The following is a 13,743-nucleotide window of genomic DNA, read 5'->3' as shown; positions in this document are numbered from 1 at the left end:
GAAAAATCGACCGAAGCTTTAAGTTATATCTTTAACGATTTGAAATTTGAAATCTTAACTGTGTGCTGTTCTTCCACAAATTAGTAATTTATGTAACAGAAGATAAATAAAAGATATACATCATTTTATTGCGGTATGCCCGATATTACAGGAAATTCGTCGATTACATTTAAATGAAATCCATCTCACTGCAAACAGACTTCAGGAGATATTAAATGGTTTGCTAGGATGATCCACTCTATATAATTTCTGTAAGCACGCCCTACATTTCCGAAATAGTTTCTCAACGTAAAGTCTAATCATTCGGCCAGTTACCATTATTTAAAACTTTTTAATTTTGGTTTACAAATCACTTTGAAATTGATCTTTTTTATGTCTCAAATCATATTAAAATTGTTATTATTTTTGTGTTTCAAATCATAACGAAATTGTTATTGTTTACTTATCAGGCTACCATTATTTAAAATATTTTAATTTTGTGTTTCAAATCACTTTAAAATTGTAAACTTTTTATGTTTCAAATCATATTAAAATTGACATGTTTTTTGTGTTTCAAATCATATCCAAATTGTTAATGATTGCATATCTAGTTTTTTTCTGTTGCTTAGCTGATTTATTTTAGTATACGAATCTAACCAAATTGTTGTATTATTATGGTTGGTTTTGTAAAATGTTTAACATTTTTAAATTATAAATAAATTATTTAGTTCAATTATTTTACTTTTAGTTTTAATATTTTTCTTGTATTATAAAATGTCAAATCAGGCAGACGGCAGAATTGCCAAGTCCTTATTCTTAAGTCTTCATCTTCTCTGTACATGCCCTGCTCTGGCTCAAAAAAGCAAGAATTACCTAGGAGAATTCTTCTTTAACGATCTAAACGATCTAAATCATATCAGCATAATCAGCCTCTCATGTTTCGTAAGGGACTTAAACTGGTTCCATTGGGCTTAGGAGGAAGCCTCAAGATTCATGTGGTACCCCAATGGGCCATTAAACTGGCCTAAGTGTGTCCGTTTCCATCTTGGACAGCAACTTTAACCTAACTTAACCCAACCTATGTGCCTTCATTTTTAACAATTTTTAATATTAATATAAGTAATCTTTATAAAAACAAAAAAAAGGCAATATTTTTTCTCATACCAATTAATTTTTATTTTTTAAATAATAATTTTTTTGTCAAATTACAGATTGTTTTTTTGAAAAGTGAAAGCTGAATTTCAGCACAAGGGACTTTTCCGAGTTTATCGTGTTTCTTTTCAACAAACTTCGTTTTCTCCCATGACTTTTTTTCTAAGTACATTAAAATTAAGAAAGTATTGATTTTTGAAAAATAATAAGCTCTTCAAAGATCGTATAAAGCCTAAAACGAAATATATTATCTTGTTAATCTCTTTTTAAAAAAAGGGTAACGCAAGCCATAAGTTGTTGGCGCACTACGAATATTAACTTATATGCCTTTTGAAGAGAGCTACTAGTACTAGCATGGATTATTTTGGTTCTATAAACAAGCGTGAGATTTGCCAACAAAAATTAAAAAAGTGTGATTGCGAAATGCACAGTATGTCAGAAAAGAAAGTGATTTTACAAATATATTTTATTATTGACTTAAAAATCGTATTGTATTAAAATAATATACAACCACTTACAGGTAAAAAACCTTAGTTTTTCAATATTTGACTACAAGATAATATTTCACATTAAGGACAATAATGATGAGAATTGTTTAGCCTTTTAATGCCCAAAATATCCATGACTCTTCAGTCTTAAGAGTAAATAATTATAAAAACACTACTGATGTGAACCTGAATTTTAAAGTATTGATAAATGTTAAAATTTAGAAATGTGGCCTTTATTTAATTTAGCAGTGCAATAGTATTTCACTACTTTATTCCAAACAATAATTTCGAAACCAAAAGTTGAAAATGAACAATTTTCATCAACGGAAGAAGATGGTTTTTATATTTAAAGGTGCTCAAGGCATATCTTTTATACAAAATACAATACAAAATTATCTTGCATCACATAGTGTTTTTTTTTTTTTCATTATTAATTTTATCTGTGTTTGCGAATGTGTATATTATCTAAGCTCTCACTAAAAAATTGAAGAAGCTTCAGCTGCCGATATTATTTTCTAATAGCCAGAGCTAGTCGACAACGAATATTAGTTGTAACGTGTTCTATGATGTTACACAACCGAAATACGAATAACCTATATTTATAGATTTTTTAAAATTAAGTTAGTCGAACAAATTACATATACATATATAGATTTAGCGGATAATAAATACAATTTGTTTGTTTTAAAATTAAATTTCAAATCTAAAACGATTTCAATGACGCCGACAATGAAAGATATGAAAATCATAAAGTATATTAAATCTAAATTAAAAACGAGTGAGTGCAACAATTGAGTGAAATTTAAAATTAAACAGTGTTCATATATTTTCGAACCTAAGGATTGAGTGCTTTGATAACAAAATAAAAACGCTCTGCTGCAAGTGCATGAACTTTTCTAAATTTTCTGGTCATAATATGTGACAAACTTGCTATGTATGCACCAATGTATGATAATATTTCTTACGAAGAAAACTTTATTGACAACAAATGGTGGAAGAAATGTATGTTGATTTATGATCTTTATTTTTATTGCTAACTATTTAAGAAAAATCGTGTTCCCTTGTTAAGAAAACAATTACATATTTACTCTTTATGTTTGTATAGAATACGTTTTATTTACAGTTTTAATTAAGATAATGAATTCAAGGATACAATCAAAACCTTTTTGGCGTTTGCCAGAATGGGGGAAGGGTCACAATTATGTTCATAATTCAAATATTTATATAAACAACTTGAAAAATTTGTAGTACTACAAAAAAGTTCAGAGCTCTTTTTAAAAATTCTCGAAAAAAATATGTGCTCTTATTTGAAGAAAATATTAAGCTGTATTTAAATGTGTGTATTTACTTAAAAAATCGTAACTAAAATAAGTATTTACTATTTTTAATGCGTACTTTTATGGTAGTATTGAAACCAAGAAAAGAGGACGCTTCAGTCGTTTTTGAACAATCATATTCGAAACTTAAATTTAAATACATCTGACCACATTTAAAGCACTTTTGTACTTATGTCACTTAATTGTGTTTCTTCTTTTTAAAAGGTCATAATGCATTGTTTTATGTGCCTAGAGTAGAATACACAAACGCAAATCTTTTAATTCAACTTTATATAAAATTATTCGTTTCAAAATATAAAGATCGTTCCATGATTTAAACAAAAATCGTAAAAATTGGTTTTACTACAATTATTATTTATTCGAAAGTTTCCTTCAAATGTCAAAGTCGAAAATATATTTTTTTTTAAATAAAAAGAATGAAGCTTCTTTAATTTTAAAATGTAAAAAGCATAATTGTCCTATATTTATGTTTGTATGTGTGCCATTGCCTTTTAAGAATAATCTTTACTCTGAATCACTCTTTAAGAAATACCCTGCCCACACAATGCGCTACAAATAGACCCCCTAGGTTTTCATCAAAACGTTTGCCTTGAAGACATAGAAAATGTTAACACAGTTTTTAAATTTCATAAAAAAATATCGTTTTGAGCCAATTTTTTCGTCCATAGCGCATTTTATTAATTGAATTTAAATGCCCAACTTAAAGATCTAAAAATCTATATTTTTATAATCAAGAATTTCAATTAAAGATAGTCAAATTGGAATAAATAAAATTAAAATTAAACAATATTACTTAAATTATAGTAAATTAAAAAAAAGAGACTGGGATAGGACCCACACTGATAAATTGCCAAAAACTTAACAAAATTATCATAACAATATTTTGTGTGAGATAAATACTTTAAAGTCAATATCTTTCTTTGTTCTAATACTTGAGTCGAAAACCATTTCTTATCAGTTTTTTTGTTTTTTTTTTTTGAGTTGACGAGTAATTATATAGTTGGTTTTTACTTAAAATTTGAAAATCTGTTGAAAATGAATTTGTTTGTAAGGTCAAATTAGCCTAAAGCCAATATCTAGGATTTTCAAAGAGATATTTAAGGCGATGTAGTATAAGTCAAATGAAAGATTAAAACGTTCTTTAGTCACAATATAAGTATTCTTTATTAGGCTTGATGTTGCTAGTTACAAAGACAATGTGTGACTGACAATACTTAAACTAACTTAATAACTAATTAACCTAGAATAGTGAGAGAGACATATGATTCATACAACAGGCGAAAATAAATTTTTAAAAAGATTAATTTAAAATCATTAACAAAATGTTTCATATAAAGAAATAGCTTAGTTTAAAAATCTAGTTTGCCAATTTAAGTAGCATTTTTAAATTTTTACAAATTGGATGAATGAAATTACTTTGAGAGATATCAAGAACCGAATATCAATTTTTACCAAGTTTTCGTACTTTTTCTTGAAGATTTTATTTCTTATGAAAAAACGGACTGTTGGATATCGAAAACAATATTTTCTGTGAAATAAAAAAAGTTTGAAAACAATATTTTTAATTTTTGAAAAACTATTTGAGTCGAAAGTAAATTTTTACCAAGTTTTAGTATTCTTTTTTTGTTAGGTTTTTATTTTTTGTAAAAAGACTGTCAATTAGATTTTTCCCAAAATTTTACTAAATGTTTAAAACTATATTTTTGAAAAGATAAAAGTAGTTTAAAGCCAATATTTTAAATTTTTGAAAAGATATTTGAGACAATAATCAATTTTTACCAACTTTTATTGATTTTTTTGTTTAGGTTTTTATTTTTTGTAAAAAACTGTCAATTCGATTTTTCTCAAAATGTTTCCAAATGTTGAAAACAATATTTCTTATAAGCTAAAATTAGTTGGAAGCCATAATCTCAAATTTTTGAAGAGAGGTTTGAGGCGAAATTCAATTTTTACCAACTTTGTACAATGTTTTTTTTAGGTTTTTTTTTTATAAAAAAAAACTGCCAATTTGATTTTCTCAACATTTTACCAAATGTTAAAAACGTTTTTTTCGTTGCAGGTTTTGGAGATAAAATCATTTTGTATTCGTAAAACTTTCGAGGCGACAATTTTTTTTGTAACAATATACTATATAAAATTTAATTTAAGACTCTAGCGTTTTTGGTTCGTAAGATATTTAGGGTTAACTAAATTTTCGCATTTTTTTTAAACTGCTATGGTAAAAAAAACCACCTACGCAATTTTCTTCAGAGCCCTTTCTGCATCTGTATGCTTTTTTATCTGTATAACAAAATTAATTTGAAGCCTATATCGCTTCTGGTTGTTGAGATTTGGATGACAAAAAAAAAAAAAACGTCGCGAACGTACGGACATACGGACGTACGTTTTCTTAAAATCTTTTGAACGTCGAGAAATGTCAAAATTTTCAATTTGACAAGTCGGACCCATTTTAATAACTTCCTATGGAAAGTTAACAAGAAAGAGAGTACATATTAAGTCTAAATTTTTCCGGATGACAACGAACAGTTAATCCTATGAAAAAAGCTGCAAGGATTTGTAAATAAGCCTATTTACTGTGTTTCTCTAATTTCACGTATATATGCATATTCACAAATCAAAAAAAAAAAAATAACACAAAATTGCAGTTCTGACCCCAGACAGTTGAATGGTGGGATTTATATTTGAACGATTCTCTGTGTGGCCTTGTGTGTGAAGTAAAAATGTGGCAATATTTTTGGAAACAATATTTCACTGTAATTATCAACCATTTAATTATTCCTTTAAAATTGATTCAGTCAGAACTACCCTTATACAACCAATAGTAAATCATTGGTGAAAACAAAAGTGTACCCAGAATTGATCCTTGAGGAACTCCACGGACGAGAGAAAGAAGATGATATATGTAGACACCTGTAGTTGTGGCTTGTGTTCTTCCTGACAATTAACATCAAACACATTTTACTGATATATGTAGTTCTGAAAGAAAACATATGCCCAAGCATATTAAACATTATATGTAATGGTCGTTTGCATGAAAAGACTTGTAATAATGAAGTAGATAAGAAATGTGCCTTGATATTCAAACAATGTTTTTCATGTTTCTTCAGAGATGTCAAAACTTTCCTTTTAGTTGCACGGATGTTATTTTGAAGCCAAGTGGTGGATTCTTTATGCTTTAGTCTTTAAGATTTTAGCTACTTTTAATAAAAGGTAGTATTGATTTCGGTCTCAACCCTCTTCTTGCTTTAGGTTTTAGGATAATGTTGGAGACTTTCCTTTAAATTGAAGCATATATGTCAGAATTATGTTAATCAGGTACGTAACAAAGAAAATAATGACTGGAAAGACGGAATAAATAAAGGTTGTTACTCATCAGGACCAATCGCCCCTGAATTTATAGACAAAACACTTTCTTTAACACCTTCAGGAACGAAACTAAATAAAACATTAGGATCTTCACTCAAAGGCTAATGGTGGTGAGTCGACATGTGGTTATGGTCTTTATATCATTTTGGGAAATAAGTTCTTCATTATTAATTTTCATCTATAAAAAAAGAGAACCAAACAGCATCAGTCTTTGACCTCTCTAGAAATATATTAAGCTAACATCGTCCATTGGCAAAAAGTATAGATCACATGAAATCATTCTTTGTATTTCTGTTTATTTGAAATTTTTTAAGCCAAAAACAGTCTGCATTTTGAGCATGTCAGCATTTGCATTTTCAACCTTTGTTCAAAATCTCTAAACGTTCTTCATTACTTTACATTGTGCATATTACTTGGAATTATTTATGCTATTTATCTTCTTACAACATTATACTAACGGTTCTCTATAACTATGTTCACGGAACTGCTAATACATAATAATACTAAAAATAATTTATTCTTAAAATAAAACATAAGGATTTTACATAGTACATAATCATCTTCGTCATCATTATAACCAGAGTGATGTGCATACCGCCTGCTGCCAAATAATCAAATTGAACACACACGGACAGGGCCGCAACGTCCATTGGAGCAACTGGGGCAATATAAAAGGCCACTTATGCGTCTTTTTAATTATTATTATTTACTTTCTGTGTCAAGTGCTTTAAAATCAACAATTAAAACAGATATCCTATGAGAATTTTTAATTCAAATTCTATTTTTTGATAATTCAAAGGACGAATTCTTCGATTAGAATGTGTTTGCAACTATTTACTGTTTTTCAAAAATACAAATTACACATCAAATCAAATATAACATCTCAAACTTAACCGTTAAACTAATTAACCATCAGTTTTTTATATTGGCTTAGCTTTCATGGCTTCTTTTTGATTTGGACGACGAGAATGTCGAACTTTAACGGTATTCCCAAAATGTTTATTTTCACCGTATTACTTTTTGCAAGAATTTGACAAACCCCGCTGGAAAAGTGCTTTTTAATTCTACATAAAATCTGTTCGTCCCCTCCATTCCTAACATTACCCGCATTATTGTTGAAAATTGTAAGTCATTCGGCCTTGTTTCTCTTCGAGCTGTATCGCCAACAGTTCTTGTAGATATGTTAGTTTATACAATTTTTAATACATTTTTACTTGCGACATATAGGAACAAGTTTTGCATTCGTGCAAATTTTCGAACTCGAGATTTTATTTAAATATGATATTACGATGGGGTCCCGCAATTCCGTCCGGTCGGTTTTGTCTGTCTGTCCACGCTCCTACAGCCTAAACCATTGGGTCGATTGAGTTCAAACTTGGAAGTTAAGGTTTTGAGCAAATTCGCGTTAGGCGATTTTTTTTATTTTTTTTAAGATCAAAACTAACAGTGGCCCCCATACAATTTTTTTGGTCAAAAAACGAAAATTCGAATTTTCTCAAAAATAAACCTATAGATTTTTTTTACATTTTCTCTAAAATTTTATTTTTTAACTTGGCTTCTTTTGATAAGAAAAACCTATTTTTGTATTGCTCAGGAATGGCACCGCTCATAGAACCGTTATTTTGTTTTTTAATTTTCTCAGCAACTTATGAACTGATTTCAATAATTTTGTTTGAATAAGATCTTATATTGCCTTAACAATGTTTGATTTTCAAAAGTGTTTTTTTTTTAGTTTTTGGATTTTTAAAAAATATTGAATTTAATTTTTTTTAAAATTCGATATCTCAAAAAGGGGTCAACATTTTTTTACGAAATTCAAATGTATAGCGTATATTTACAAAATTCAAAAATTTTATATATAAAAAATTAATTTAAAAAAAACCGCTCGAACGATTTTCAACAAAAAAAATGAAAAATCAAGGGTTTTTTGATTTATAAAATAGCAATTCAATTTTTGAAGACAAACTTATTTTTCAGATAAAATTTTGAATCTTAAACTATTTTTTAAATTATTTTCACTGCATTAAAGTAAATTGTTTTGACAAAATTTTAATTACATTCCTATCTTATATCCAAATTAATGCATTTGGTACATATTTATGTATTTTTATAACTATAACTATTGTAAATACCCACTATGGCTGTGTATCGCCACTGCATCGGATTAACGAATATGATATATTTTTAATCAACAATCTATTTTAAAGTGTCTATCAAGAATTAATATCTTGGTACTTTTCTATACGTGATTTTAAAATATTATTCTTTACGAATAAGCTTGTTTCACACATATTTTACTTTCCTTCGCCTATATAAAAGAATAAATTCTTAATACTAGTTAAAGAAACGTACAACCTTTACAACTACTGCTTACGTGTCACTTCATAACTAAAATCCAGCATGAATAGCAATTTCTTGTACTTTAACGAAAAAAATAAACTGAACGTAATAATTCCATGTTTGCGCTGAAAACTTGCAGGAAAGAAGGAATGTCATTGGATTGTAGAAGGTACCTTCTACCTACCAATAATATTCTTTCACTATCATTATAAACATGTCATTATCTATCTATCTGCATAAAGCTGAGCACGCCAAGTGAACTATTCTATGTTCGTTTTAGACACCTACCTAACTACACAACCAATAGGCTTAACAATTTAAACATACATATTCTTCCTCTTTCTTAACTTCAGATAATTTACTTTCAATCTTGGTTCTTCTAATATGAAATTAAAATAAGGCTATGCAAAGGAAAAAGCTTTGAACGAAATAGTTGAATACACAAACAATTGTTTTCGTTGAGTACGCTTACAAGTACATTTCACTTCCGGGATGAAATGTCCTAGGATGAGTTGTGTCTTGGGATGAATTGCGCGTTTATTTTTGACCAATCAAATGGCATTTATATCTTTGAAGACAAACTTATTTTACAGGTATATTTTAAAATCTTATATAGGTACTTATTTAAACAGCCTTTTTGCATACAGGAGCAAGTTCGTGCGACCCAGTCGTGCATTTTATTTTATGAGGATCTTTAAAATATGAAATACATTATATTACTTTTTACCAACACGTCTTGGTTTCAAATGCAATTGATGAATGATAGAATCCAAAAAAAATTTCTTAGTCTTAATGTGTTGATAGTCTTTTAAAATAAATGTATGCACATATTAAAAACTTAATCTTACATACTTTTGTATATACCTAGCGAATTAAAATAAAATGAATTAATTAGTTTAATTTTGTTCTTGTGCCGTTTGACAACATTAATTCGCACACACTTAACAAGAACTTATATATGTATGGCACGAGTAACTACATTTCTCTCATTTCTTGATAGTATTTTCGCAAATAAATAAATTTATTCAAACAAGCTTCTTCAAGGCGCATCATAGTCACCAATAATATAGCAGCAGAGAGAAAAAACTAGAGCTAGCTGGCAGTAGATAATGTCAGTTGGCAAACGTTGGGTTCAAATCAAAATATTTTTGACTGGTAGCTTTTTTAGCTTTCAACCACTAAAATTGAATTTATTTATAATTATTATGGGGCTAAATTAATACAAAAAACATTATTCTTTTGTTCGTTTATAGATTCATGTGTTGCTAGCCACAAATCACGTGCCTCGAAGCAAAAGCAGCAAGAAAATGAAGTTGTTCGCTCAAAAGTTCCACCACCGCCACCTCCAAGACGATTCAAAGATCCTGATGGTTCCTCGACGAAAAACCAAATATCTCCAGGAGGAACTGTTTCGGAGGCTTTTACTTTGCACAGCATACGTCAACAAATGGCCATCAGCCTAAATCGAATGAAAGATTTGGAAGAACAAGTCAAGAGTATTCCTGGACTACAAGTAAGTATTTCTGTGTAATATGAATACATTCGTTTCTATTGCATATGATGTACATACGTTCCTAATCTTATCAGTACAGCTTTTAAAGAGTGAATGACATTGATGTGACGTCTTTTATTTACTGCACGATCACAGATTGAATTGAGTGCAAAAGAGAAATATATTTAATTCCGAAAAAAATAGTTTATGTGTATACTTTAGAATATGTCTCGTTCGTCGCGCCGGGAGACCGGTTTAAGTCTTTTAATTGTGTAGAATGGGAAAAACTAATGTCAAAAATTTTATTTAGTTAAACTAGATCCCTAGGTCTCACTTTAGTGAAGTTTGTAGATACAAAAAAAAAAAAAGAACTTAAGCAGCTTTCAAAGTTTGAATAAATTTGTACAACTTTTCTAAAATAAAATAATCTCAGGCTATGACGTTGACGTATGCTAATAGAAACTCAATTTTTATTGTTTTATCTTAAATATCAAACGACAAACTAATAATGTGGATTTCAATTTTTGAGCAATATGTCATCCAAATGTCTTCGGTCGAGGTGAACGCACTTTTCAAAACGGAGCCCCGTGTTACGTGCCATACACTGTAATAAACTTGATTCAAATGCGCTGATTTCTCAACAAATGTTTTAGAGTTCGGGGATTGTAGCTGTAAGCTCTCTCTTTGAGGTAGCTCCATAAAAAACATCCTTTCTGGCCTAGCCCCGAGCATTCTTAAATAATCACATGCCTGGATAAAGTGCACCAAACAGGTACCCTGGGGCAATGCAATGGCTTTTGTTGTTTCAGGCGACTGGCCCCAAAAATAGTTCAGTACGAAATTGCCCCATAATTGTCACACAAAAGTGTTAGCGTAAAATAAAATCACTTTCCTTGAGTTCTTAAACGATTTGAATTTTGAATAGATGGAACTTTAAATCCTTTTTTTTTCATGAATAATCGCTTTTTGAAGTCCTAGTAATTCTGCCCTTTTCCATATTGAAAGTCGGGAATTATTCTTCAATTTGCAGGAATCTTAAAATTCGTTGAGAATAAATGGTTAGGATAATATTTATATGTTGTGGTTTATCCTATTTAGAAGCACACTGATTCATATGTTAGGCTTAATAACAGTCACTACCTTTAACTTAAATAAACATCTACAAGTTAATTTAATACAAGTACAATTTCACATCAATCTTCTTTTTATTACCTATAATGAGGTCTCACAGAAATTCAGTCATAGTAGATGCAGTATTTTGTTTTGATATGTTAATGACCTTTATTATGTTGTATTAGAAATTTGCAAAAACATTCTTGAAATTGAATTTATTATACATAATATACACATTTTTTTATATTTATTTACTATTTCTATATTACAGAACCAACTAGCACAATTAAGCTATGAAAAGCAGCAGCTTCAAAAAGAGCTTCAACATAACAAAGATGAACTGGTCAAAATCAAAGAACAAGCCACTGCCTCTCCAGTACACCAAACATATTGCAGTTCAAGTCCTAGGCATTCATCACCTGTCAACTTTACTCCACAACGCATCAGTCCTATTTCACTTGAAAGTCTCGGCACCCGACTAAAAAGCAACACCTCCCCTCCAAGTGACCAATTACGAACTATTAATCAAGTACTTAAACGTGATGTTGGCATTATGTGTGTTTCACATACTCGAGATGTTGGTAGCGGAAGCACTCCCATATTCCGTCGTAGTGTAGGCACGAATTCGTCTTCCCATTCGGAATCGGGGGACATTTTTGACAAACTATACACAAAACAAGAGCTCAATGAACACGTTCAAATTTGTATCAAGGAATACAAAGAAAAGTCGAACAGTCAGAAGAAGGTAATGGTCTCTGTTGGTACACAGGTCCTAACAGAACCTAAGAAAGAATTAAGACATATTTCGGTTCAGACTATTACCGAACGGCCAGTTCCAAAGTTTTCTATAGGTGTAATGGCGCGACCAAGCCTTCGAGATGTGATGGTTTCATGTAGACCTGATGTACGAACGATTTCCTGTTCAGATCACCGCACAACTGATCAGCTGTGCGATAAATGCACCTTACCAAGAAGATCTGTTGCGAGCGGTCCTGATTTAGACGAAGAAAAGAAACGACCGCTTTCCTTAAAACTGTTGGATATGCCGGGGCGCAGTCATACATTTAGCTTGGGAGAAAATGAAAAATTTGACATTAAACGAAAAACTATTGGAACTCAAAGTCAATGGACAACCAATTCCATTGGAATGCAGACATCGTTCTCAGTGACTTCAATTGGAGTTCAAAATGTTCCCCATCAAATATGTGAATCCTCCCAGTGTAGTGTACAAAATGAAAGCCGTCAAACGGACACAAATGATCTTATTAAACTTCGCACAACTCACGTCAACACTGATGAACAACCTAAGCCTATAAAACCTAGCACTACAAATAGCTTCTCCAACACAGACCTCATAAGAACAATAGATCATGGCGTAAATACTGTTCCGCAGGTTGTGTTAAAACATACTTCGTCCAACACCGAAAAACTTCATACTCGTGAAATCGCCTGTGGTGACATTGTCAAACCACATATTTCCATTGCATGTGCTGATAATTATTGTGATTCGTGCAAAGATGCCATAAAGAATTTGGCTAAGGACTTTTCAAGAGCTCAACGAAGTTCTTCACTGACAAGAGACTCCTCAAAGATTCCCAGACCTAAACATCTATCCAGTCCCAGTCCTGTGAGAAAAAAATTTGTACGTCAAAACACTTATACCATATCACCATCACCAAGCAATAGTTCTGTTTCGGAGGAAAAGCCAATGCCAAGGTGAGAGATAAAGAGTCTGAGATGCGACCCATGCACTTATAGCTTCCAATTGAAAGTTAAAAATAATTGTTTTTCGGCAGTAAGCCAAACTGTCATTTAGCGATTTAGCGTACTTTAGAACTATAAATCAACAATTACTTAAGTACACACAAAATCGCAGATTTCTAAGAATCTTTGGGCAGGTTCAGCCAACACGTAAGGGACTTAAAAGTTAGGGAAGTTTCTATTATCTGAAAAAATGACCTTTCAATTAAGGCAACTTTAATGGAAAGTTGACTGGAAAGTTGCTCAAGAAAACTTTCCCGAACTATTAAGTCAAGTCTACTTCTGTCAAAATGACAATTGATAATGTTTTTTATTCAAGTGAAAGCTAAACTTTATTACACAACTTCACTTAATGCTTTCTATAAAGGGTTCGGTCAATTTGTAAAAGAAATAAGTAACATTTCTTATCAATACAAAATACAAATCGTGATGGACTTGTAGATTACCTTATTTGTGTTTTTCAGACAATAATTTTGTTGGTAATTTATGTATTGTGAACTTAAAGTAGAGGTTTGTGAAGTAAAGGTCTGAATTTGAAATTCATGGCACTTGAAAACTAACTAGTTGCCTTGGTCAAAATGTACCTTAATAGAACCTTGAAATATCGAGAAATTTTAAATGTTTTAATTTGACATCTAGAATACGTTGCAATAACTTCTTACATATGTATGTGAAGTAAAAAAAAAAAGTTATTTAGAGCAAATCTTATGTTAAG

General features: G+C 30.3%; 1 protein-coding gene across 4 annotated transcripts in view; it reads left to right on the top strand.

Moving 5' to 3' along the window:
* LOC129948833 (KN motif and ankyrin repeat domain-containing protein 1) overlaps window positions 1-13,743 on the top strand; it is a 55,928-nt gene that overhangs the window by 33,283 nt on the left and 8,902 nt on the right. Inside the window, exons 1-3 of one of the 4 annotated variants that reach the window (XM_056059917.1) lie at window positions 2,156-2,397; window positions 9,916-10,175; window positions 11,539-12,983. In XM_056059917.1, coding sequence (XP_055915892.1) covers window positions 2,337-2,397; window positions 9,916-10,175; window positions 11,539-12,983 — 1,766 coding nt within the window. In that variant the 5' untranslated portion in view covers window positions 2,156-2,336. Of the gene's footprint in view, window positions 1-2,155; window positions 2,622-9,722; window positions 9,818-9,915; window positions 10,176-11,538; window positions 12,984-13,743 lie in introns of those variants that run through there. The other 3 variants (XM_056059916.1, XM_056059918.1, XM_056059915.1) reach the window with 3 other exon arrangements.

Source organism: Eupeodes corollae, chromosome 3, assembly GCF_945859685.1.
Source record: "Eupeodes corollae chromosome 3, idEupCoro1.1, whole genome shotgun sequence".
In the NCBI taxonomy this organism is placed as follows: domain Eukaryota; kingdom Metazoa; phylum Arthropoda; class Insecta; order Diptera; family Syrphidae; genus Eupeodes; species Eupeodes corollae.
The sequence above is the reverse complement of the archived record's forward strand: the minus strand, read 5'-3'. Positions and strand labels throughout refer to the sequence as shown.